Below are 27,763 nucleotides of genomic sequence, written 5' to 3' on the forward strand. Positions count from 1 at the left end.
ACCCAGCACTTTGCACTTGGCCTAGTTGAAACTTGTTCAGTTCATGTGTGCCCACTTGTCAAGATTGTTCAGGTCTCTTTGAAAGTCATCCCTTCCTTCTGTCATATCAACTTTACCACACAGCCTAGTGTCATCGGCAAACTGGCTGAGGGTGCAATCAATCACGCTGTCTCTGTCACTGACAAAGATCATGGGTCCCAAAACAGATCCCTGAAGGACACTACTACTAATGGCCTCCACCCATTGACTAAAACGACTGGCTGCAATCATTCATACAATTCACTGTTCACAGTTCACTGAATAGTCCACCTTTCAAATCCATCGCTCTCCAACTTAGAGATAAAGGTGCCATGTGGTACCATGTGAAAGGCCTGATGGTAACCTAAGTAGATATTATCAATTGATTGGCATTCATTAACGTAGTTTCCAAGAGGATCTGTTACATGATCTTCCCAGGCATAGATATGAGATTGTAGTTCTCTGTGACTTTCTACTGTTTTTAAAAATAAAAGTGGTGTTTCCCTTTTTCAGTACCAGAGACTGTCTGACTTCCACACACATAAAGGAAACACATAAGGGAAAAGGAACTAAAGAAACTTTGAAGAGTGCTATGTGTTCGTACATTTTCACTTTTCAGTATCTTGCGATAAAAACCATTTATTGCAATTTTACACATTGTGTCAAGTGATAAAAGAATGTTCAGAGAATCATCTCTTTCAAACATAGGTCAAGGAACTTTGTAAGACTAAAGAAAAGAATATCATTACATTGCTCTGTCTCTTCTAATCGTTTTTTTTTTCCTTTTTTTTTTTTTTAAGCTTCTGAATAGATATTACCTTCTCTTCAACTAAGTTAGCACTAGAATTAAAGTAAGGTTGGCTTTATCTTATGGTTTTCTCCTTCATTTATCTTTCATAAGAAGACAATCTAAAATTATAGAACTTGAGTCAGTAGTTTTGCTACTTTACGTGGTCACCATCTGACATGAAGGTCCACTTGATCTCTTCCCAGAAGTGTTATATTTTTATATGTATAGTTTTGTATGTCAAAAATATTTTAATAGTGCACTTAGACTTTTTCTTGAATAGTTTTCTCATAAAGCCATTGCTAGCAGGATTTTGTGGAACATTACTTCAGCTATAAGGTGTTGAAGAAGCTTCCTTTTCTCAATCTGCTTTTTATTCACTCAACCCCAGGAGCTTTTGCTGTGTTGTAAAGACAGCAGATGCAAGGTCTTCTTTACAGCTTTTGTTGGCAGTTGGGTTTTCTCTTTAGTCTTAAATCTGATACCATGTGCTCCAAGAGCTGGGGAGGAAAAGGTTGTTCAGTTAATGACAACTTTCTACATATTACTATTACTGCTGCAAATAGCCATAAAAACATTGTCGTTAGAGGTCTCCTAAATGCAAATTAAATTTTTCAGGCACAAAGTGAATCCATATTGACCTCAGCTTTGATATAAGGAAGGATACTGTCCTTCGTAGAAAAATGCTGATAATTATACTATGCTGATCACAAGACCAGTCCTCACTAAAATGATAACAGATTTTTCAATGTCTCAAGATAAATCTACTTCTGAAAAAAATCTCATAGAAATCACCAGTAGAAAATAAATCACAGTGCACACAGATTTAAGAAATATCTTAACAAAATTCTGCACATTTAAGATGATAGGTGCCATCCTAGGCAATGAAGGAACAGCTAATGTTATTACATATTCTCACTTTCTGTAAACATTATTACAAAATTATTATTCAAAATAATAATAGTTGTTTTGCCTGGGATAAAATCGTATTAGTAGTTGCTTTGCTTGTAGCGTAGAAGTGCAATAACATACCCCACCATTACCCCAATAACATACCCCACCATATTTTTTATAAAAAGACTCCTACTACTCTGCTTGCTTCTAAGCTGATAATGTAAATCAGTTTTTCTTAGGTTTATCTAACATAAACCATGAATTCTGCAAATGTGAGGACAGAATTGTGTTTTAAAGAAAAATTTAAGGGATAATACAGTCTCTTAATCAAAATTCTGAACAATCTAATCTATTGCTAATTTGAAAATTAACACTGTTCCTTTTTTTCTTGCTTCCTGTTGAGTTTAAAATAAGTTCTCTTAAAAAACGCTGAAGTCTTCTGATACAATTTGTTTCTAAAAGCCAACTTGACTTGTAGGTTTTGGTTTGGGTTTTACTAAATCCTTGAAATGCAGTTTATTGTATACATGTCTTGAAGTAAGACCTTAGCCGATGTATTTTTCTTGTATTTTGTTCTTCATCATAATTTCTCATCTTTCTCAGATGTATTATTTCGATCAGCCTTACTTTTGTATGTGTGTGTAACACATCAGAGTATCAATCTGCACATTTCTCTTCTCTTACTCTTTGTAATATTTTTTTTCCAATGAAAGGCCAAAGGTGTGGTCTATGCTTTTAATGAGAAAAACTAATTTTAAAAAGTTTAAACCTTTGTAAAATATGCACAAAGAACCAGTGGAAAAAAAAGAGGTCAGTGACATTCTGTTTCTACTTCACAAGCCTGTCATAACAAAACAGGCCAGCATGTGTTAACAGTTTCACACTACAGGCCACTAGGAGAAGCTGTTTGCAAAGTTGAGGGCTGGAAAGAATCAACATGCAGCCCAGTGTCCATCATATTGGATTCCCATTGGAACTGGTATGCTATTTTTTCCTCACGTGCACAGCTGTTCAGAAGATTCTTAATCCTACAATGTGTCAGGTGACCTCTGCAAACTATTACAAGTTCTAAGACTTCCAGATCTCACAATATATCAACAGGTTTTCCAGGCTTTAAAGCTTTATGACAAGTAAATAAAACTAGTCTGTTTCAGGGAAAACCCTGAATCCACAATGTAATCAATCAGCTTCCCTAGAATAACTACCATGAGGACACTTACCTTGGATGACTTAGTAAAAGTTTATTTTAAAATTCTGTTCAATTAGTATTTTTATACCATTATTTAAAATTGCCTTATGGTCAAACAACTATTTTCCTCTTGGATTTACTAGCTCTAGCTCATGAGGTTTTTTATTTCATGTATATTTGGTATTAAAGTCTAGGTGAATTCAACCACTTGAGATGAAACCAGAGACAACATTACATCTGTGCCAGTGTTAGAATGTGATACAAGCAAAAAAGACAGGCCAATTCAAATCCAGCTGACAAAGTGCTTAGAAAATGGAAAATTGATGTAAGTGAGAAAGAGAATATGACTTGGTTTTTGAGTATTCATTGTTTAGGTTTTCTCCTGGCTTTCTATTTCCAAAAGCAGCTGAGGACTATAAGGAGAAAAATGCATAAGAAAGGATAATTTGTTCTTCTTTCACTTTCTTGGAAACATAATGTTAAACTGGTGTTGTTCAAAGACTTAGGATTACTCTTCTCAAGACAGTTCTTCACTTTTCTTGGCAACATTCTTGAAAAAGGGGTCCCAGTCTGCAATAGAAAGGTTGCATACTGGTTTTGAATTAAGAAATTCATTTCCAAATGTCCATCTTTACCTTTGGGATAGTAGAAAATACAATTTCATTGATGATTTTAGTTGCAAGATTGTACTGGCATATTTCTGGATAACCAAATGCGTGCATGATTCAGATTTTCCTGGCAAGCACGGAAATATATAAATAAAAATAACCATCTCAAAAAATGCTACTTCATCATTTTATCTTATCTTTAAAGCAATTAAAGGGAAAGATGTAGAAGCCAAAATGAGTGGGAACTTTGAAAACGTTGTTTATCTAATTTTTCTGAAATAATCTCAGATTCTTTTTTCTGTGGGTTCTTTTTTGATAGTAGTAGATAGACATTTCTAAGAGTAGCAAAAAATGATCACCAGTAGCGTATATGTCTGAGAATTGTATTGTGAAAATGCATTTTTATGCTCTGCTTGTTGCAATAGAGCTAACAGGAAAAACAATAATCATAATGATTCAGAGTTTGTGCTGTATTGTAACACTATATTTTGAAAAGATCATTTTTCAGTGCAGTGCCATTTTTCTAACAGCTTTTTATGCACTCTTTTATTTTTCTTCTGGAACATCTGGTTCTATCCAAACATTCACTGAAAATACATTTAACAGTTCTGAAAATTTTTGGCATTGTCTGCATGGTTGTTTCTGACTACATCCTCAGTGAAGTGACAAGTCCCGTGTATGCAGGGACCCTAGCCCTAGTGCAGGTTGACAGATATGACATGCTACTGGCTCACCTTTTTCACTTATTGTTATATGGACCCCTAGGTCTTTTCTGTCATATACATGACATGCTTCAGCGAGGTTTAATATGACAGAACTACTTTGTTTATCACTCCAGAGCACGATCTCTCCTGACAATGACATCAGACAGTGAAATTTACTTAAATTTGAGCCCATTCCATCTGTCAGAAGGCTGAGGTAAAGTATCCTGGCATCCATCAAAAAAAAGAAGATAAATTATTTGCTCCTTCGCATCAAATTTATCCAATAGTATATTGATGTGCTTGGTTACTGTATCTTCACCATATCTGATTTTTATTGTTGTCTTCACAATAATTTAAAGAGTTCAGGGATTATTTTCACTTTGACTTGACAGATCACGAATGTAAGTGATTTAAGGGGTGAAAGAATTGTTTATGTCACAACAAAGCAGCAAATTATCCTTTCCAGATTTAAGAATAGTGGAGAAAGTTAAAGTAACAGTTTAGCAAAAAAACAGTTTAGTGTGTCTTTTTACTGCAGTTCTCTTAGTCCTAAAAACAAGGAGATAGTTTTGGATGTTCTGGAAGAAGTACAGGATTGATCCAGACTTCATGTCACAGTAGTAAACTCAGGTGGGAAGCAGTGATGCTTTGTTATCCTGGATCTGGATGTTAAGTGCGTAACTGGAGGTTTTCAGACGCTACCTTTTAAAGTAGTCAACAGTGTGATCTGGGAAAGCTGTGATTTTAAATTGGAAGTAGTTTTTAGGAAATGTGTATTTCAGTGATTTTTGTTATTTTATTACGAAGATGCTAATATTATTAGGGTAAGACTCTAAGCATGTGTTTAATGTACAAGGCTTATTAATTATTGGAACTCGAATTTGATGTTAAAAAATGCCAGTGGCTTTTTTTTTCTTAAGAATTTTTTTTTTTATTGCATCCTTTATGCCATATTTGTGTGGAAATCGTAGTTACGTACTGCTGCTTATGAATGTGGGGTGAGAGACCAAAAATCTATGCTCACTATAACTGTGGGAACTATGAGCCTTCTCTGGCTTTTCTCACTGTGATTTGTCTCCTACCTAAACTACTTTCAGCCATATTGTGCCTTTGAAAAAATTTCTGGAAGATTCAAGGAGTTAAAATTGACACAAGAATAGATTAGCCCCCCCTATTCTGCTAACAGTAGCAATTTTCTTGAGAAAGGATCCTATGTATTTGGGAGTGATTTAGGGGAAATATACACCGCACTGTGTTTATATTGACTCTTAGCAGCAACCGAGGAATTGCATTTAAAAGTTCGGTTTGAAAAGCTAAGTTCTTTGTCTAGCTGTAATCTGTCCTTTACCTATCTTCACAAGTTTATACATCAAGGCAGTGGGAAAGGGGAAAGCAGGATAGCACAAATTTTAACTGAATGTTTTGAAAATAAAAAGCTCTGTTCAAGGCAGAATCAGCATGAAGTGATGTCAACAATTCTTAAATGTGTAATATTACAGGCCAGATGGAATTGGAACAGTATCTGTTGAAGAGAAAGAAAGGTTTGAAGAAATTAAGGACAGACTTTCTTCCCTTCTGGAAAACCAAATAAGCCATTTCAGGTAAGTGCAATTTATTCACTAGTACTAAGTTTTATCTGGCAGAATGTTCTCATCACTATGTTCAGTACTGATCTTGAACAGAGTGAAATTAAAATAGACTACCTGCAAAGAAGTTTTGATTCTGTTAAATAAAAAATAATTGATTTGCACAAGTGATTGATTTAGAATTCATCTGAAAGTCCTGTGAGTTGAATTCCTGTATGGTAGAAAAGACCCTGAAAGAATGTAGGCCTGATTTTATTGGTCCTTTTGAACTTTAAGCTGTCTATAAATCTATCTAAGAAAATTGCCTGAGTAAAAATGACTAGGTCGTACCTCTGTGTGGATCAGTGCTGATCAGAAAAGGTGTATGAGCAGATAACACCTTTGGTATGTGGCAGCTAAACTTTTTTTTTTCTGGATGTCTAATGTCATTTTCTGGGTTATATGATCTGCTTTCTGTAATCACCTAAGGTCTAATATAAGGTATCTTCAATAAAGAGTTTGGCAATGTAAGGACAACTATACCAGTAGGAGAAGGAAAGGAGTATAAGAAAGAGGGCAAACTTAGCATGACATTTCCTTTTGTATCCTTCTAGCAATTGATAATTTGCAAACTTTGGCATAAAATTGGCACCTAGACCAACAAATCCATTAGTTTTTCATCATTAGCCAGCATCTGCAACCATTCTGCCAATCCAATCCTTTTATAGAATGTATTTATGTACATTTTTTGTCTGTATCACCTTGAGACAATTTTATGACACAGTTTACATAGTGCTGTGTGAAACAGCTTTCTTTTCTTTGGCAAGGTTTGCTATAAGTTTATTGGAAGCTTCTCTGGTGTGATGAGGTAAGTGTCTAGTATTCGCTGGTATCTGTCATGCAGATAACAAGGTTGTTTGGGAATTTTTTGAGCTGGGACAACACAGCAGTCTTCATTTGAGATTTCACCTCTGTATTAACCTAAAGAAAGCTAGGATTCTCCTTGAAGAGTATTCCCTTTGGAAGAAAAGGCAACGTTCCCATCTTTTTCTCTGTCATGATTCATACGCCCCATCTTCCGTGGGATTAAATAACTGATGCCAAAAAAGCAATACAGAACAGTGTAAGACAGAGTGCTACCTACCGAGTTTATGGAAAGGCAGGAAGGAAGTATCAAAAAAGAACATCAACTGCAGGGAGAAGAAAAACTTGTTTCTGCTACATTCTCGTGATTGCTAACAATAAAAACAAAAGGGTATAGGAGTTTGTTGAAGACTTCTAGCCTAACTGGAATACTTATGAATATATTCTATCAAATTTTTCATAAAAAACACAATCATTGCCATTTCCAGTGAGTGTAAGTATTTTTTTTCTTGCACCTGGATGAGGTCTGTGAGAGTAGTTGGGGCCAAAAACATACTGAAGCAGGCTTCTGAATATGTACAGAAGAGAACAAGAAGGCTGGGCATGCTAAGAATGAGTGTTAGCCTTCTGGAAGCCATGTGCATGAGACTAATTATACAATGTACAATAACATTTGAATAATTGAATTGGAACAAATAAAGGTGAAGATCATCATGCCTACTTACCTACATGGTAGAGGATGTTGATGAGCTTGGGCTATACCTGTGATTATGATATCTCTGCCTCATTCTTGCTGCTTCTAGAAGGAATTCAAACAGTGTTAAAAACCTTCAGCTTCCAGTTTTATTATCTTTTGTGACCTTTGTAATTTTCACTGCTATCATCCTGGCTCCATGATGACCAAGAGGGAGCCTGCCTGTCCCGGGCAGGTAGTTCTCACTTAAATATTTTCCAGTTCTTGAGGTACTTGAACTTCTCCTTTCTCCTTTTCTACGTTCTGAGACAGCAGATTCCTTCCTGCCTCTCCAGCATCAAACGTGGAAGGGCTGGTATTTCAGAGAAATCTGCTAAGGCTGTCTTGTATAAAGTCTTCTCTGAAAGTAATGCCTCCTATTTTACTGTGTTGGCGCATGAAGTCAGAGGAAGATTTTGGTGGTACAGCAGTAGAGGCTGAACCTTCCTGCCAATATTCCAATACATGTTGTTGCTGTGTGACAGATGGCAGCAGAGGGGTAGTCTGACAAAATGGTGCCAGACAGGGAAATGTGAGTGAAGCAAAGATGTGTCACTGAATTCCTCCATGTGGAAAAAATGGCACCCATTGGCATTCATTGATGCTTGCTGAATATTTAGAGACTGAACAATGGATGTGAACACAGTAAGATGGTAGATGGTGCTTTTCAGCATTGGCAACAGCAACAGTGGGTTACCTCTTCTGGTGTCAAATTTTACAAGCATGGCACGCAAGCTCTTGTTTATCAGTGGCAAAAACACGTGGGTAATGTGGTGACTATGTTGAAGAATACTGCTCTGTAGCTGAGACTTTGCTCTGTGAAATAGTGCTATTGTGTTTGTATCAGTTGCAGTTTCCATGGAAGTAAGTCAGAGGCATTATTTTCAGAGCAACCTATGTACCTAACCACTTGGCTGGCTGTGTGAATTTAGTCTTCCGAGTATTCCTTTTGCACTTCTGTATGTTGTTGGTACTAATGTAGAACATGAGTGCTGCTCTTTCACAATTCTCCGCTGAGTAACATATACAAACATCTCCAGGGGACCATTACCTGTGTACCCAGTAAGAGGTTGTAGTGTTGGAGGAATACTGCTAAGTGTCTCTTTAGATGTCAGCTGTGACCACATCCCTTTCTCTAAGCCTCTTATCTCGAGAAAACGACTCTTCCCTATCAGAAGCTCCTTGCAGCAATTGCTCTCAAAAGCTGGCTGCCAGTGTTGCACACATACACACTGAGTAATCCCCACCCTGAGTGGGTCATCTGCATCTTCAACTTAAAATTGGGTGGATTTTGGAAACTTCTTATGTTATTTACATTGCAGAACTTACATTGATTTGGAATATTAAGTATAAACAAGGAATGAGTGGCATTTATTCCTAAACAACTATTCTGGGTAAACAGGAATAAACCATGGGAGATACAATTCAAGGATTGTGGAAATACGCTAAAGATAAAGGAGGACTCAGAACCTCTAAGGATGACTTAAAGCCTAAGACTTTAAATCTGCTTTCCTAATTTGTTAGCAGGTTTCCAAGAGTTGTTAGCACTCCAGTAAGAAAGGAACAAAATGAGGCAAAGCAAATATTGAAATGCTCTCCAACTGAAAATCCTTTTTTGACCTCATTTACCAGCCTTTATTTTGGCTGACCAAAATGCATATCAAAAATTCACTAGTCTAAATCCTTTTATCGTTCGAAAATATTTTTATGTTGGAAAACATTAGAACATGAGGCCACGATTGAGTAATAAGAAAAAAATAATCTAAGCAAAGGGAAAAAAATCCTCTTTTCCAATTGGGGATATTATAGATTTTATAGACAGATTAGGAGACGTTACTATTGCCTGAACTCTGTAGTCTCATTGAGCTGATCTGTCAGATCATTCAGCAGACTAAAATTAAAATTAAAAACAAAGCTATGGATGGGATTGCATTTCTACTTTACATAGTGTTGAATGTGGAGACAGAATAGCTGAAAAAAATCACAGTAACGGAAGATGCTTCCCTGAGCTATTTATAACATAATAGGAAATATTATGGATTATCTGCAGGCATCTTTCTTCTTATATACACATAAAACTTAAATATCAGGCATCTTTTTTTTTTTTTTCCCTAGGAAGATGACAATCTCATCAGAGACCATTAAATATTTTTCATAGTTGAGAAAGTGCAAATAATGCTTTTTGCCTTTTGCTTTTGTTTTTGTTTTTCTGTATTTGAGCCTGTGCTGCTGGTAGGCTGATACTTCTATAATGTATATATTTTCCATGGTAGACTACTGAAGAGATCTGTTTTCATTAGTGCTTTGCCTGTGGGAGTTTGCTATTAAATTTATTAATGCAAGCAGTGTACAGAGTTACATCTCAAAGTAAATGCCTATCATTTTCTGTTCCTTTTTTTTTTTTTAATCTTTAAGATACTGTTTCCCTTTTGGACGTCCTGAAGGAGCTTTAAAAGCCACGCTTTCATTACTTGAAAGGGTAAGTTGGACAATATATTTTAGTTCTGCCTGAGTACTAAGCTTGCTTTTTTTTCTTTTGCCTTCAGGCCAACTGAAAGCAGACTTGTTTCTTCTTTGGTATTCTACTACTGGTTATAGTTGAATACAGTTGAAACTGGGAGGTTTGTTTTTTATTTCTCAACATTTTCCACAGAAGCAAACAGCTGCTCTCTATAGGACACATTTCTTGGACTTCGAGCCATTGTAGTTAAGCTTCTTTATGATTTAATGATTATCCAGCATTACACCTAAAGTAATACAAGTCAAGTCTACTGCCCCTCTTTCCCTGCCACTGTTGTTGTTGTTGATAGTGATATAAACATTAAAAACCATCTATATAGTCAAAATAATCATCTATGATTGTGTAGACTGAGTCAATTTGAGAAGAAAATGCTATGTGTGCTGAAACTGTCATGAGCCGTAAATGTAAAGTTCCACATAGCAAATCCTCTTCTACTGCCTGGAAGGATGAAAGCCTTGCAATGGTAAAATCATCTGTCTTCTGTAAGGAAAGAAAATGTAAAATTCCAATAGGGGTTTCAGCAGACTTGTATCAGCAGGAGTCTGAGGAACGTAAGAATGGAAGAAAAGCTTAGATCCCATTTGGATAGTCCTGCCAAAATCTGAGAGGTTTAGTCCCAGGAAGTCAGCCATTTTGCAATGCAAAAAGCTCTGTGGATGGAGATTCTGTCTTATATCTCTGCCATGCTCAGAAACCTTCTGTATGTTTTATTTCACTTCTAATCTTGGTGATTGTAGTGCTATGGATTTCCTCATGTTTTATGAAACAGCCTTTTCCTTTCACTGTTCCTGATGCCATAAATGTTATTGGTACTCTCTGTTGGTCAAGCACCACCTTTGTCAGTCTTGACTGAGAAAAAATAAATGCTGAATGTGTTAAAAACATTTTCTTATCTGTCATTGAAAATTCTGAAAAAAGATCAGATCATTTTCTTTTATTGATAAACCAGAAATTATTCATTTAAAAAAAAAAAAAAAAGTATTTACAAAAATAGGTCATCTGTGTGTGCAATAGAAGAAATCTGCTTTGTAGCAAGCTCTTCCTAACAGCTTCTACTCAGCTGAACCTGTTTCTTTTCCAGTATATATCCTACTATATCCTTACAGACTATAACTCCTTCTATCTCTAACAGTAATTTAGAGATGTGCTGTATGAGGGTGCAGCTTATATAGATAATGTCATAGAGTTGGAAGGGACCTTTAAAGGTCATCTAGTCCAACTTCTCTGCAATGAACAGGGACACCACAGCTAGATCAGGTGGCTCACAGCCTGGTCCAGCCTCACCTTGAAAATCTCCAGGGATGGTGTATCCACCACATCTCTGGGCAACATGTTCCAGTGCTTTACCACCCTCACTCTCAAATACTTTTTCTTTATATGTAATCTATATCTACGTTCTTTGAGATTGAAACCATTTCTCCTTCTTCTGTTACCACAGACTCTGCTAAAGAGTCTGTCCCCTTCTTTCCTGTAGCTCCCCTTTAGATACTGAAAGGCTGCTATCTGGACACCTTGCAGCCTTTCCTCTCCAGGCTGAACAGCCCCAGCTCTTTCAGCCCATTCTCATAGAAGAGGTGTCCCATCTCTTTAATCCATTTTTAGGAAGAAGCACCTTTAAGAGCATGTGTATTGTCTTTCATGTGATTGTTAATTAAAATATTTATTCTAAATGTTGTTTATTACTCCTCTACCTGTTCAAAATTAATGAGATAGAAGTTAAAATAAAAATGCAAGTGAATTATTAACAATTAACTTTTGTTTTTTTGGACAATCACTTGTAATGTTAGTAGCCCATAGTATATAAAATTCTATCTACATAGAGGTATGTATTTTCAATTTACTTCACTTGCAAGAGGTGCTCTATTTTATCGAAGTTCTGTACTTTAAAAAAATCAACAGGTCTAAAAAACTGATAGCTTTAAGAAAAGCTTTATATGATCTGTTATTCCACTTGTCTGTGGTAAAACATTTCACCAGAAGTTCAAGATTTCCCCTGCCTGTTATAGCTTTTTTTTTTCACAACAAAGATGTGCTGAATTTGAATGCTTCAGAAAGGAGGAAAAGCAGTCAATATTTACTACTTCTGACAGTATTCACAGTTTCTCCTTTACACAGTTAAAAAATCAGTGGATTTGCAATGGTGGAAATTTTTCCTTAAGTGAGAACCAAGCAAATTTCCACATTCACATGTTTAGTGGATACCAGGATCCAAACCGTCCGGGGAACACTCTCATTGCACTGTTCATGGTGTCATCCAAAGGATGCCAAACAGTGGAGGTAGTCTTGTATAGCATATAAATACAATACAGGCAGTCAAACAGGATTGAAGAGAAATCTTCAAAAGCAAATACCCAGTTCCACCAGCTGAAATAGTTCCTTTTTGATTAATGCCTTCAACAGTTATCAGCTCTGAAGTAACATTACAATACTTTTATCCTTTTCCCATGGGTTTTGAGTAATGAGTGTAACCAAGTGGTATAATTGTCTATAATTGTCTCTGGCACAGGTTTTAATGAAAGACATTGCCACTCCCATACCAGCAGAAGAGGTGAAGAAAGTGGTCAGAAAATGTCTGGAGAAGGCTGCCTTGATCAATTACACTCGACTTACAGAATATGCCAAAATAGAAGGTTAGTACAGCAATCAATTGCCAAAGTGGCTGTAAAAGCCAACAATGCCTATTAACTGAATATTCTGTGAGCAGCCTTTTCCCTTTCCTGAACAAACCCTTTCCACAGCAAGGGGAAATGTCTCATTAAAATCTCAGCTGGTGAACTACGGAGCTTTTTCCTATTCATTGCTTTAATATGCCTCCTGGGACCCTGTTTGAATGGAAGACCAGGACTTCTTAATTTAAGTTGCCCTTTGTTCTCACTTTTGAGTTTTCCATAAATCTAAAAGGTTGTTTATGGATTATTTTTTATTTCCCTTTTTCTAGCAATTAAACTACTGACAGGAAATTCTTTCCTTATCAACAGTAACAGTACACTGAAACTTGAAAACTCTGGATATAGATGTCTTTCTGATGTATTTATAAGGCTGACAGATAAGTGTTATTTATTTATGTCATTGTGTTGTCAGATGTATGATAATAATCTGATATTTAAAATCTTAATTACATCCTGATTTATTGAATGAACTACATCAGTAGTTTATTTTGTGGAATTTCCATGTATTCTGGAACACATTGCAGTGAAATTAAATTAAGATTTTTCTCAAAAGATTGGCTAGGGTGCACAGAATCATTTAAATACTGTACGTAAGTATGTAAACCTTATGGAGAACAAAAAGGAAGTCACAATAGTGAAATGCTTAGTTAAGATCTGCTCCATAAAGCACAGAAAGTTACGTCTGTGCAAATATATTCAGGAGTAAAAAACAACATATTTGCATCAATCTAACTGTTTCTTTGGAGGCACTGTCAATTAATAGGAAAATAAATGAAAGATAGATTTTACTAAAAAAAATGTATTTGTTATGGATAGTAAGTTTTTATTCATAGCATGTATTTCTAGAAATACACTAGAATAAATAGAGTTATCATAATAGCAAAATGAAGCCTCATATCTTCTGCAGTACTCTAAAGTCAACTGTTTTTTTTCCTTTTTCCATTTCTGTTTAAATTCTCTGAAAAACATAAGTTAACCAATCTCACACATGATAAACAAAAAAACCTATCTCATCACTATAGCAACCAGTATTAGATCATGGGAGTAACAACATGAAACCAGTTCATCATAATTAATTATGATACCATGTTGTGTTAAAGAAAGGAGGGTGAATATTAAATCTATTCCGGAAGATGAAAAAGCAAAAGTATGATTTCCCTTATTTTTGTTTTTCCATATTTATAATGGATTTTCTGGTGCTCAGTATTTGTCTCTTAGTAAACCTGTTAAAATAATTGGTAAGGAAATGGAAACATTATATAAGATGACAAAAGTTTGCAAAAGATATCTTAACTGTCTGACACTAAACTGGATTGGGAAAGTTTTTTTTTTACCATGAAATGAATACATCTTTTGTCAGGATTTTAACTAGATCCTGGAGAATGCTACCAGTTCCCGTGTAAGTAGCAAATTCTGCCCCTTTAAATATACATATTGTTAATACTGCACTAATCTGGAGTGGCAGATAACACTGAAGTCCGTTCCATAGCATATTTTAACTTGCTTATTTCTTTTTGCAAAACTAGGTTTCTGTTAGTATATTTACACTCATGTTATCCCAAAATACAATTGATAATTGCATACAGCAGTGTAGTACATCAAGGAAAAAAGTGTAAAGTACTTTTTCTGAGAATAAAATAGAGTAGAAAGTAAAGGGCTCTAACACCATAACATGAGAAAAATAAACGTCTTTGTAGCAATGAGGCCTGTATTTATCTTTTCCTATACTGAATTTATAATAAACATCTTACATTTTTACCAGCATAAATGCAATAGTTTTCATTCTGTCATTTAGGCCTATGGGAGAATTGCTGCACCTCAGGCACTGAAATGTTCTTCTCTTAGAAGTAATTCATGTTTGCATTTGCATTAATTGCTTACTCCTCAGATTGCATTTTAAGAGCTAAAAAAGAGAGAAGACAATGCATTGTATGAGCATCTCTGCCACAGTCAGGAGTGTCACTGCTGTACTCAAAATTCTTTTTAATTCCTTATTTGGTATCTATTCTATTGTCATGAAATTAAAACAGTTTTATTTCTGCAATGATGTTTCTTTTTTCTTTTTTGGTTTTCTTCTTTTTTTTTTTTGTTTGTTTTTTTGTTTGTTTCATATTTAGCAACAGCAGAAAAAGACTCAGGTGATTACTATTTGTGTGCATGTCTGCATGTGATTTAGTCTGTTGCATGTGTTGTTTTTTCATTCTGTTGATTTCAACAATACCAAGATATTGACCAGAGCATGTACAAGCCTTAAAATTAGTCTTGGTGTAGTGTCAATGTGTTCATCATTTACACTGTTATTTAAGTATGGCATGCATATTTATTAGTAATTTAGGTGATTTTATTAACCTCTATCTTTTGGAATGTTGAAAAATTTAGTTTCTGTGAAAGATGTAACTAAGAGATGCTGACAAGTTTGGCTCTTAAATTCAAAATGAAGGACTTTATATGAGAACTCATCTGACAAAGCTTGTTTTACATCATTCTGATATGATTCTGTTTAGTGGTATGTTTATTTTTCTAGTTACAGATGATGTTTGAGAGCATGTTTGTTCTTTGTGTTTCTGATTCCATGAGTCTGATATTGTTTCTAGTAATGCAGAGAGTTTTTTGAGTGTTTTTATTCAAAGAGTTACAAAAAGATCAAAAAGGGCATGGTTGAAATATTGTCTCCATAAAGACTGTGTAGAAATGACCATTCAGGTGTGTGATGAAGTCCTAGTGGCTGCATGGAAGTATGAGGGATTGCAAATATATATAGAATTTAGAATAGAATAGAATGGAAACAATAGCTATGCACACTTCTGCTTTACCTTTTTTAAAGCCTGATGATAGTGCTTTTTGGTTTCCAACCATGGTTATGGGAAGGGGCATTGAGTTGGTGGCGTTCCCAGCGTAAAATCATTTTGTGTCTAGAAAGACACACTGGTTACTTTAAAGTTGTTCAAAAGATAGTTGAAAACAGAGCTCCTTGACAGTGACAGACCTGAAGGGAGAAAGGCAGTCCATTTCTTAGTTCTCCATTCTCTGTAAGAGGAACAGCTTCCGTGGCCAGTAATCAAGCAGAAAACATTATCAAATTATAAAGATTACATTTTTAAAAGTTAGTATTCATTCATGGAACAGATCATCCTGGATGACATGCTTGATCACATGAGGAATGAGCATGTAATCTGAGACAGCCAGCACGGCTTCATCACAGGAAGGTCATGCCTGACCAATCTGATGGCCTTCTGTGATGGAGTGACGGCATTGGTGGATAAAGGGAAGGTGACCGATGTCATTTACCTGGACTTGAGCAAGGCCTCTGACATGGTCCCCCACCACATCCTCATCTCCAAATTGGAGGGATGTGGATTTGATGGGTGGACACTCGATGGCTAAGAAACTGGTTGAAAAGCTGCAGTCAGAGGGTGGTCATCAGTGGCTCTATGTCCAGGTGGAGGCCGGTAACGAGCAGCATCCCCCAGGGGTCTGTCTTGGGATCGGTGCTCTGTAACATCTTTATCAATGACATCGATAATGGAATCGAGTGCACCCTCAGAAAGTTTACTGATGACACCAGGCTGAGTGGTGGAAGAAAAAGATGCCATTCAGAGGGACCTCAACAGGCTGAAATGGTGGGCCTGGGTGAACCTAATGAGGTTCAACACAGCAAAGTGCAGAGTTTTGCACTTGGGCCAGAGGAATCCCAGGCATCCATACAGATTGGAAGGAACAGTCCTTAAGAGCAGCCCTGCAGAGAAGGACCTGGAGGTTTTGATTGATGAAAAGCTTAACATGAACCAGCAGTGTGCCCTTGCAGCTCAGAAGGCAAATGGTATCCTGGGGTCCATCAGAAGAGGGGTGGCCAGCAGGGACAGGGAGGTGATTGTCCCCCTCTACTCTGCTCCATCTGGAGCACTGCATCCAGATCTGGAGCCCCCAGTACAAGAAAGACAGGGAGCTGTTGGAGAGAGTCCAGAGGAGGGCCATAAAGATAGTCAGGGGACTGGAGCACCTTCCCTATGAGGACAGGCTGAGGCAGCTGGGCTTCTTCAGCCTGGAGAAAAGAAGGCTGTGAGGTGACCTCATTGCAGCCTTTCAATACCTAAAGGGAGCCTACAAACAGCAGGGGAGTCAACCCCTTGAAAGGGTTGATAACAACAGGACAAGGGGAAATGGTTTTAAGTTGAGGGAGGGGAGATTTAGGTTGGATGTCAGGGGGAAGTTCTTTACAGAGAGAGTGGTGAGGTGCTGGAACAGTTTGCCCAGAGAGGTTGTGGATGCCCCGTCCCTGGAGGTGTTCAAGGCCAGATTGGATGGGGTCCTGGGCAGCCTGGTCTAGTATTAAATGTAGAGGTTGGTGGCCCTGCACGTGGCAGGGGGTTGGAGCTTCATGATCCTTGAGGTCCCTTTGAACCCTGGCTGTTCTGTGATTCTGTGAAGTGCAGCTTAGAAGTCCAGTGAATATATAACTGAAGAGTCCGAAAATTCTCATGATTCCTAACACTTCCACTGATTTTCGTTTAAAAGGTTTAAATACCATGGAAACAGAAGTGTTCCAATCAGAGTTGTTAAAAAAGGAAAAAGACAGTGTCGTGATACAGGCATTTCTGCCACTGCCGGTTAGAATGACTACATAACCAGGTGATCACCTGATCCCCCCTGACCAACAGGGAAAGGACCTTTAAGCAGGTGTTCCTGAGCACCTGGAGGCTTCTTCAGGAATGTCTCTGTGAAAAGATGGGTTTCATACTATCATAAACAAATATACCTTAAGAGAGGTTCTCTGCTAGGTAAGACACCTAAAGCTAGATAGTACAAATATTCCACTTACTACTTCAACTCATGCAGCTGTTGAATAAAATGTCTCTTCAAATGAGAAATGTAGAAAGTGTTGAATCTGTGAAAAGAGGAAACTCAATTTGGAGTTTGTCTGGTATGACATTTGTGCTCCAAAATCTCAGTTGTACACTTTTATATAACATGCATCACCTCAAGTGCAAATCTTTGTTTCCCTCACCCTTGCTATTCTTATTTTTTCTCAAGCTTGTTGTGTCAGAATCATGGACTATTAAGTACAGATGACATAAAGTTAGAGGCACAGAAGAGAAAGAAAAAAAAAAAAGAAAGTACCTGTCATCAGTCATTTTACATTAGCTTTAAGCATGATTTGAGAGGAACTATTGCTGTCTTCTTGAGATTCTAGGATAGGAAAGCTGTCCCTTAAGTGACCTGGCAAATGACAGTGTTACAGAATGAAAGGGAAGCCTATGGCATACAATAAGTAATGGAAATTCACTGTGTTAGGTGAAACTAGAGGTCTATAGGTTGTATTTGTAATTTAATTGCTTAATTAAATACTTCTTCTGACTAGAAGTTTATTTGAAAATCAGTGAGTCAACTTAGAAAATTAATTTTATTGACAGAATAGACTGTTGCACAATAATTTTATGTCACTTTGAACCCATTTCTGTGATGTAAAAGTTCAGTCTTAGGTATCATTCATATTTTAGGCTGGCTAACAGAGTGAAATCCTGCTCCTATTGGTGATGCTAGCTAAACTGCAGATTTCAACATGAACTTGATAGACAGCATGCTTAGCCCTAGCACCATGTATTGCATTGTTGTGGAAAATAAGGAAAAACTATTTATTAACAATTATTATTTACAATTTAACTTATACACTGAACACTATGCAGAGAATCTTGAACTGTAGGAGTATCCTTGGTTAGGTAGTACAAAGGTGAACATGCAAGTTGTTCTTGTTGAGAGAATCCTTTCTGAGCAGTGTAGTTGCCAGACTCCCAGGTCTGTTTACCAAGCGCTCTCATTTTCACAGTCTCAATTGAAGAAGACTCTGAACGCTTTCCCAGAAGTCAGTGGTTACTTTCTTAATGGCAGATGCAGTGGTATAAGCAGCACTTGAGTTGACAGGATTTGTTTGCAGCCAGAATGACATTTTATTTAGCACTGCCACATTGTAGAACAGCATTTTTCAATAAAAGTTACATTTGCAGTGAAAATTATGCAAGGTTCAGCATGTCATTTCTCATGACATGAACTGCCAAAATTCTCATGGAGTAACAAATCTGTTCAGTCAGTATAATTGCCATTACGAGGAGAACAGCAGCAAGCCTACTATTATCATTTTGAACTATGCCTAAGAACTCATATAACGCTCCTGTAGTTTGCAGCAAGGGCTTGTGATTTGTAAAGATGATGATCATGGCATCAATATATTAAAATCTCTTTTTAAGTATGAACCGTTTTCATTTCAGAACGTGCTGTCTTTGTGACTTTGCTACCTGAAAGTACTTCTGAATCATTTTGTGTATGACAGGTTTCCCAGTTTTACTCAGTACTTAACACTCCCAATAAATAATGCTGAGCATAACTTGGCCTTCTGGATTTTGAGGCCAGAGCCAAAATGCATTTTTCAGATGAGTTCTGTAGAGCTTCCAATGAATAGCTTAGAGAAATTTGCATGCATCCTTCAGCTGTTTTCTCACCTTCATAAAGGGAAACTTATAAAGAAATGGTAACGTACGTAAATCCATTTAAAAAACATGGTAATGAAGTACTGTATTTATTCCTCCTCAGAAACAATTTTTCCCCATTAACACTTATTAGAAATCTGAATGAATGAGGAGAAACGGACTCCATGAGTGCTGCTGTTATTTCCAAAGCCAAGTGAGAAAATCTCACGTGTAAACAAATTTTTCAGTACAGAGCATTACATTTCTGTAGAGTGAAAAATGGCCTTGGTTAAGGATGAATGTGGCAAATGGCTGTGAAGCAAACAGGTCAGTATCTGTCATCATTAACAGATGAGAACGAGAATAACAAGAATGAGAATAACAAGAATGAGAATAAATTTTATTAAAATCAGTGCAGATATTTACTATGTAGCGCACAATTGCTCAAAGACAAATCACAGTTGTCATCTCAATATTGCTTTCTCCACCAAAGGCTGAATAACTGTTAACTGCATACAGTAGAGGGTCAGGAGCAACACAACAGTAGTTTTTTCTTCAAAGGACGTAATTCATTAACATACTCACTGCATGCTACCCTTCCTTTTGAAACTCGTATGTAAATGCCCTCAGAGCTCAGGAGGATCTTTCTGACTTAAGAAGAAGAACACTACAAACATTATTGAAATGTTTGAATCTCTATTGAAAAAGAGAAGGCAAGTGGAGAGAGTCGTTGTACCTGGAGAGGACTTGATTAAAGCTCTCCATGCATGTTCATTTCACTGAATAAACAAAAATGAGTGACTTGCACAGCAGCACAGCACCTTCTTGGTCTCTGTTGTACAACTAAGCAGAAACAGGATACATCCCTGTATCCTCTTAAATCAATCCATGATTTCAATTTTGGAAGAGAGGTCTTGAAGGGAACCTGCGGTTAATGTCTTGATACCTCCTTCATCAGCATACCCAAATCCTGGCTTAACAGCTGCATGAGCTGTTCTTTCTCTGTGCCATCGTTCTTCCCATTTTCTGCTTCCTGCTTCAAGTACGGGAAGACCATTTCAAGTCCTGCTTGCTCTATAGGCTACGAATCACCTTACAGTCATGTCATTTCCTATTTGTCAGCACAGTACCTCCCTCCTTTATCTTAGATAGCTTTGGCATTTGCATCTTCAATCCCGCCTTGCCCTATGATGTATTTTAGACATTTTTTATACTTACAAAACCTATTTATTAGTAAATTTTCCTTACCTTGTCTGAGAAGTTTAGTCTCTTGTTTTTCATTACCATCTTGAAAGACTTTCTCTATTAATGTTTGAACCTTCTTGAACATTGATGACTGTATCATCTCCATGAAATACCTGCACAGTAGTACTACTGCTTCCCAATCTATAATGCTTGGTGTGGTGCCCATGGCCTGCTCCTTCATGGGGCTGTCCTGGGCTGTGGGGAGCTGCTGCTGCACCTCCTGCCCTCCTCCTGCCCTGAGCTCGGTGCCCACAAGGCCGCTGCTCTCTCATTTCTTCCCCCTTTCTCCCAGCTGTGCTGCTGTTGTTTTCTGGCCGTGGCAGAGCCCTGCTGGAGCAGCTCTGCTCTGACACAGGGCACTGCGGGGCTCTGCTCACAGGCCACCCCGCAGCCCCTGCTACCAACGCCTTGCCACTAAAGCCCAATATAACCAGTAATGTAGTATGTTTGACTGGTCTTTTCCCATCCACATCATGCTTATGGCACTTTGTTGTTCAGTGAAAAATTAATACAACCAAGTCTTCATGGTCTTTGATCATTTCCAACTGCTGAATTATAGCAAATGTTTATTGCTGTTTATGTTAAGTCCATTGCTCTTCCTCTTAAAGTTGGTCTCCAGTTCTTCTATTACTGTATTTATGACACTGCTCTTTATTGCCGGTGTTTTACAACAGTGTTATCAGAGCACTATAGTATTTATTCTCAAGTCATTGGTGAAATATTAAAGAAGCTCAGCCCCACAATGGATACTCAAGGAATTCTTGAAACCTTTCTTTTCTCCTTCTCAACGTTAACCATAGCCTTTCTCTTTAGGTATCTTCTTTGTCTAACACAATTTCTTTTTTAATCCTCATTTTCTTCAGCTTAACTGATAGTTTTCCCATGAGGCACAGTATCAAATGCTTTAGTAAAGTCAGAATAGATGAGATCTACTGAATTTATTTTCTAAGAAAATATCCTATCAGGCATAGCTTCTGCATGAATCTAGCACAAACTACATTTGCAAATTTGTTACACTTTATTCTATGTCCTCAAGTACTAATTTTGTCAAAATTTGTTTCAGAGTTAACTGACAGCATCACTTTTCCTGCCTCTTTACCTGCAGGCATTAGATTTGCTATTGACATCTTTCACTAACTTTATAAAGTTTAGACTCTAAAATTTATTAGATTTATGAAATCTAGGTCTGCATTTTCAATCACCAGTTCTTTCTCGTACTGGGATGTCAACTATTCAGCTCCCTTCATTCATGGAGCTCTTAAGTTCTCACGTTTGTTATCTCTGAGTTTTAAGCCACACAACAAAACAACGAAAACAACAAGAACAAAAAGTGCTGAGAACGTTAGTTCTTTATAGAAAGTTATAGAAAAGTTACAAGTTATAAGCAAGGACGGGAAGAAAGTGCTAGTTTCTATGTTGTGAAAACCAGAATACAAAGCATCCTAAGTTAGATCATGAATTGAAAAATCAGATTTCTTTTCATCCTGGCATTTTTTATTTTGCTTTTACCTCTTCAGATTTCATGTTTCAGTTTTTTCCAGCTTCACAAGAGTCAATAGATTCCCTTTTCCAAAAAGAAATCTGCAATTATCCCATGACAGTAATTCCATTGAATACTACAATAGATTTGAAAAAGGGTAGAGACACTGCAACGTCACCCACTTTATAAAATAATAGGTTATAAAGTAGGAGATGTAAATTCTAACTTTCTGTAAATCTCATAATCTTTCTGTACACGCCACGGGTAATATTAATTATTTTTTAAAACTGTTTTGTCTCGAGAAGTTAAAATCCTATTTAATTCTCAGATATGGAAAAACTAGTTTCAGCTTCACAATTAAAGCTAAATTCCATTATTTGTATAAGGCTAGATTATTTTTTCTTTTAATCAGAAGAATATAGCCTGTCCTCCCAGATGTCCGCTCTACTTTTTCACTGCAGAATTAATTTTGTGAGAATTTGCAAGAAAATCCATCATGGTCACATTGAAATTATCTGTAGATGGATTATCCCAGTTGCAGATTAACTCTGGAGTCAGCTCAGGTCTAGTAGCATATATTAGCTCCAGTTTATTGACATTTGTACTGTTTTTGTTACAGGCAGTATTGAAAAGTCTGAATTAGCTCGCCCTACTGACAGAGTTGGCTCCCATCCTGATGATCAGTGTCATAGCGGTTCTGCTGGTACAGCTCAGTTGTTCAGACTGATTATTTGTCATGGCTCTTGGCTCAACAGCTAAGGAAGAACACTTGGAATGGATGAAGCTTTATAAGGCATAAAATTTACTAACGTCTAACAGTCATTTACAAAAGCAATAGCACTCACCAAATTCGCTTAAGTAGGCATTAAGAAGAGGTTAATTGAGAGACCTCAGAAAGTAGACGTTACTGCCATATCATCAGAGTTCTAGGAAGTTGCTTACTCTGGATATTTCATATTTTCATCCTTGGTTGGGAAGAGATGTAAAATCTTTGCTTAAGTTTGTACAGATGATGCAAAAGTCCTCTGGAAATTAATGACAGCAAAATGTTGCTGTTTGGTAAGCTTAAGTCTTAACCCTAGCATATAGAGGAATGCGTGACATACCGAATATTGTTTCTGGTATACATTCACTCTGCAGTGGATTTGGGTAAAAGCAGACAAGCAGGTTTTCAGGACATCCCAGTATCTAGATGTGGCAGAACAGGGCAGCATGTGTGAGGTTGTGAGGACATCTGGCAGAGCTCAGTATTTGAGTCATCCTCTAGTCACGTTATAACACAGAGATAAAAATATTTTTAAGGCTGATGAAAGGGTATAGTTGAAGGAGTCTTGTCAGTTTCGATCCTTAAAGAAAACTGACTTATTTCAGAGCACAGAATACCTTCACAGAAGAAAAAACAAACAGGAAGGGAAGTATCCCTTCACTTGGTAGAGTAAGGCATAGAAGACCAAAGGGCCAAAGGCCAAGAAAATGTTCATGAGAAATTAAACACATGCATTTAATAGTGATGGTGGTTATGTGCAGGGGTTGGAGAATAAGCAAAGAAATGAGTTTCACATTTGTCTGAAAAGATACAGTCTTTTCTGGAAAGCAAGTATAAGTTAGGTGTTAGACAAGCTGATGGTTTTGGGTCCAGTAAAGTAGGTACTGGGAGAAGTTCTTTGACCTGTATAAAACAGGAGCTCCAAGCAGAAGATCTGACAGTCCGTTCTTGCCTTGATCTCCATCCATCCATAAAGCACTCACCTTTTCATTTCAATAGTTTTTAGTCAGTTAACTTAGCTCATTTAACAATATTTTCTTGGTACATGTGTGACTCACTGATAGGGTGTACTTGAGAAAGCATCCATTATTTGCAGACCCTGTCTTGCTTTTTCATTTTGACAGAATGTGAAGCTGAAAACAGATGATGGATGGCTTTTTCTGTTTATTTTCTAAAAGATGTCAAGCAGCATATTTACTGTCTTGACTCCTGCAGCAACTTGTTAGTCTGAGCAGTGTAAACACATCTCAGCAACCCTTAGTAATTGTGGAGAGAAAGACATTATAAATATAATAAAAACTGACACAACTGATTTCCATTCCTCTTATACTTTTTTTTTTTTTTAACACTTATAAAGACAAGCACAGTATTTAATATAAAAAAAAAGTTAATATTTCATACTTTTTCTTCAAAATGCGTTAACAGCCACTTGCTTATACACCCGTGCAAATGATGATAATTTTGTCTGTCAACCCATACTCGCTAGATTTTGGAAAGACAGAAGTCATTAGTTAGAGAAAAAGACTGACTGGTGTACTTTGTAACTTTGTAACAGATGGAAAAAAAAAGCTTTAGATGAAGCCCAACTGGAATGTGGAGAAGTAAATACAATGCAAGCAAGATTGCCTATATCAATTTACTATGTGAAATAGTAAACAAAAAAATAAGAGAGATTTTTCCAAGGATACAGAATGAAGGCAATTATCTACAGCATTCCTAACTAAATTTGATGATTGAAATATAATTATTTTTAAAAATACTGAAAGCTGTATAAAGCATCAAGAGTAATTTGCATGTTTTTAGCAAGTAGAAGATAGTTTCAAAAATACACTGAGAATTTCATGCAAATGTGAGACTTATAATTCAGGGAGCTTAATTTCTCCCACATTTTTGGGCATTCCTGATATGCAACATCATTTAGAAATTTGTTATGTATACCTGAAAAGGAAACTGAGGTTTCTTGACCTCTTCTCTACACACTGATCCTGTTGAAAAATTACTCCTGACATTAGTCCCATAATGAATCCTTGCCATTTCTGGCTTGATTAACTTGTGATGACTGATTCATTTTTATGCCAACATCGTCTTTGACCATAAATAGGTCTTCTCCTTTCACAGTGTTTATCAATCCGATGCCTGTGTGAGAGCACTCCTGATCCCCTCTCTCTTCTTTCGTTCAATTAGACTTCTTATGCATTTAAAACAAACCAAGGAACCAACAAACCAAAAAGTTGCCATTCCCACTTCTCCTTTCAATGCCATTTCTAATTGAAATTCATAATTTCGGCTCAGATGTTTTTTGTATTTCCCCAGTGCTTGCTCAATGACATTAATACTTCCGTGAGACCATGTTTCTTTCCTCATGATCTTATCATAGGGATAGTTCAGGATAATCTTAACGTTAGCTAGTAAATCTCTGATCTTTCCAGCTATCTCTGATGATAATGATGTCTGTTCGGTAATCAGTTCTAGGTTATATTGAGCTTATGCCAGGTGTAACAAGTAAACCTACTCCAAAACAACAATGGAAAATCAGATTTGATATAATTATTAGAATTATTTTCTAATTTAGAGAAAGCCTTTTTAGGATATAGTTTTTTTTAATAATGTAAAGCTTGCTTAATGTCATTACATTCATTAAATTGATGCAATTATAAAAGCAATTATTTTGCTTACTTAGTGGTAAGATCTATGACAGGCTGATCCTTAAAAAAATGAGTTGTTTATACTGAAATCAGATTTGCCGCTCTGTATTATTATCAGTGGTTTCTTCCTAAAACTCATTAACATCAATGGTACAGATACCAATGTATCAGCCACTTGTAGAAGATTCAGTTCTTTTTCACTTGTCTCTCATGGCTATGCCTGTAATGTAGTCCTGTGACTGTTTTTAATTTTAAAGTGAACTGATTTAAATTGCTTTGTAAGATTTTTAGTTACGTTTGTTTTAGCTTTGTTGTTTGCTTTCTTTTTGAAATCTGCTGTGTAGAGTGAATGCTCCCAATGTAATTCGTAACTTTTCCATTTGTCTTTATTTTCTGTTATGAATATGTTTTTAGTAGGCTTATGTCAATTCTGTTATAACGTCTTTATTTTATTGTGCTATTTTTTATTATGATACTGAATAGATTAAATTCTATAAGTAAACAGCACGTAGTAAGTTAGATAAATGATTTCAATAATAGTTATTTATATAGTCATTGTTTTGCACTTTTCTTATTTTTAAATATGCCTCAAATGTAGAGTCTTAGATAAAACATATTCGAAAATTTTGACTGCTGCAAAATGCATGAATACTGAGGACTGTAATGAGTCATCTGGTGAGAATGTATTGTACCAACAGTACAATAACAGAAAAGGTCTTGAGTGCCTGCTGTCTTTCTATCTCTGGCCTTGAAGAGAATTAGAACTTGCTTGTTGCAGAAGTTGTGCCACTAATACATTGGTACACCTGTTAGTTCTCACATATCAAATTAGATAATGTTTATAATGATCACTGATTCTTTTGTGAAATAAATGTTTTCTCTTTCAAGTGATTTGGGCATTCAGTAGCTTTTACATATGTTAAATGATCATTCTCAACATGTGAAATTGCTTATACTTCAGAAAATTGTAACTTTCCATTCAGACAACATTTTCCCTTACTATAGAGAAACGTATTTATTTCAAACTAAAGCAATATCAGTTTGCTTTTTTGTATTCATATAGAGGCCATGAGCCAAGCAACACCTGCTAGAAAACTGGAAGAGGTTCTTCACCTTGCAGAGCTCTGTATCGAAGTACTGCAGCAAAATGAAGAACATCATTCAGAGGTGAGGCTGTAACTGTAGAGAATGGTTTGTTCCTACATTTTTTCTGCCCTGATGTGAAGCAATTCTGTCAAGAAACATTTTAGCTTTACTCTCTGACATATGTTTAAGGCAGTTCACATTTACAGAGAAATAAGGGACTTGAAGCTTATGAAAAGTGAAGTGAAATACAACTCTACTTGAATCGCTTGAATGAACTGTAGGTATAGAAACAAAAATTAAAGAGCATAAAATACAGAAAACATCTTTGTGCTGGAGGTTGTGAAATGGTATGGAAAACATTCATAGCCTTATGCAGTTGTTCCTTCCAACTTTTCACCTGTCACTCAAAATAGGAAGAAAATGTAGCTGAAGGTAGCATGAATCCATCGTGCTGTTTAGGTTTTGATTTCAACATTAAAATTATGGTGGGTATAATTATCACATTCCCGTTGCTTTTCTGTTGATTAGAATAGTACTGCTTTTAAACTTGCCCTTTTCAAAATGGCATTTTTAAGTAGAAAAAAAAAACGGAATAATTTTGTGTTTCTTACTATCAAGTCTTTTCCTTTTTGATAAAGAAACCATAATATTTAGAAAATTTAGAATTACAGCACCTTTTATATCAAGGTACTACAAAAATAAACTTGACCAGGTACCCATAATTGTATATATTATTAACACATAATGAATAGTTTTCTAAGGTTCAGGAAATTGTTTTTAAAATGTTCTCAGAAAATCAATAAATATTTTTGAGGAAAATATACAAAAAGATAAACATGATTTAGTATATATAGTTAAAAATATGATCATTCAAAACATCTGGTTTTATATCACACTACCGAATCTAGTTTTTAGCCTACATCTGTCATGTGTGAACTTGTTAGAGATATTTTATCTTACAATGAAGAAACAGCTGTTTCAATGATTTGAAATTAATTCCCTGGAGATACCATTTTACACTACTGTTGCCACTGTGCTACTCTGTAATGATTACTTAATAAATATATATATATTGTTGACTTTATCTTTTGAGACAAATTCTACATTAATGTAAGAATGTTATAATTCTATGGAAAAGAGCACAAAGGAAACAAATCAAATGATACAAGTATGATTAAACATCTCTGTTCAAAAATCACTGTTCACATTAGTAACTTGCATTCAGGGATGTATTTTCTGGAAGGGCAAATATAAATTGCATGTACCTTCAGAAAAATCAGTTCAGCAGAAGTTTTCAATCTAAAACAGTTTGAGAGAAATAAAGGGAATTTTGGGATTATATCCCCCTTCCCTGATTCATGTGGCGTATGTTCAATTTTACTGAAATTTATAGAACATGAAGAATTTCAGTTTTAAAATATGCATGAGAAAAAGATCACAAAAATCATACATTCCCTACTCAAAACAGAAGATTAGGTATGGTGACTTCACACTGTAATGTTAAGTAAATGTTCAGTGCAGTGGATGA

The 27,763-nt window shown here is 36.2% G+C and overlaps 1 protein-coding gene across 5 annotated transcripts in view; it reads left to right on the plus strand.

The window, feature by feature from the left end:
• The window catches only part of CADPS2 (calcium dependent secretion activator 2), a 299,293-nt gene that overhangs the window by 206,021 nt on the left and 65,509 nt on the right, over window positions 1–27,763 (plus strand). For all 5 annotated transcript variants that reach the window (XM_042872622.1, XM_042872623.1, XM_042872625.1 and 2 more), the window contains exons 14-17: window positions 5,700–5,801; window positions 9,778–9,841; window positions 12,390–12,513; window positions 26,213–26,316. In XM_042872622.1, the coding sequence (XP_042728556.1) occupies window positions 5,700–5,801; window positions 9,778–9,841; window positions 12,390–12,513; window positions 26,213–26,316 (394 nt within the window). The remainder of the gene's footprint in view (window positions 1–5,699; window positions 5,802–9,777; window positions 9,842–12,389; window positions 12,514–26,212; window positions 26,317–27,763) is intronic.

This window comes from Lagopus leucura, unplaced genomic scaffold (genome assembly GCF_019238085.1).
Source record: "Lagopus leucura isolate 7727_CA_CO unplaced genomic scaffold, USGS_WTPT01 Super-Scaffold_100008, whole genome shotgun sequence".
Lineage (NCBI taxonomy): Eukaryota > Metazoa > Chordata > Aves > Galliformes > Phasianidae > Lagopus > Lagopus leucura.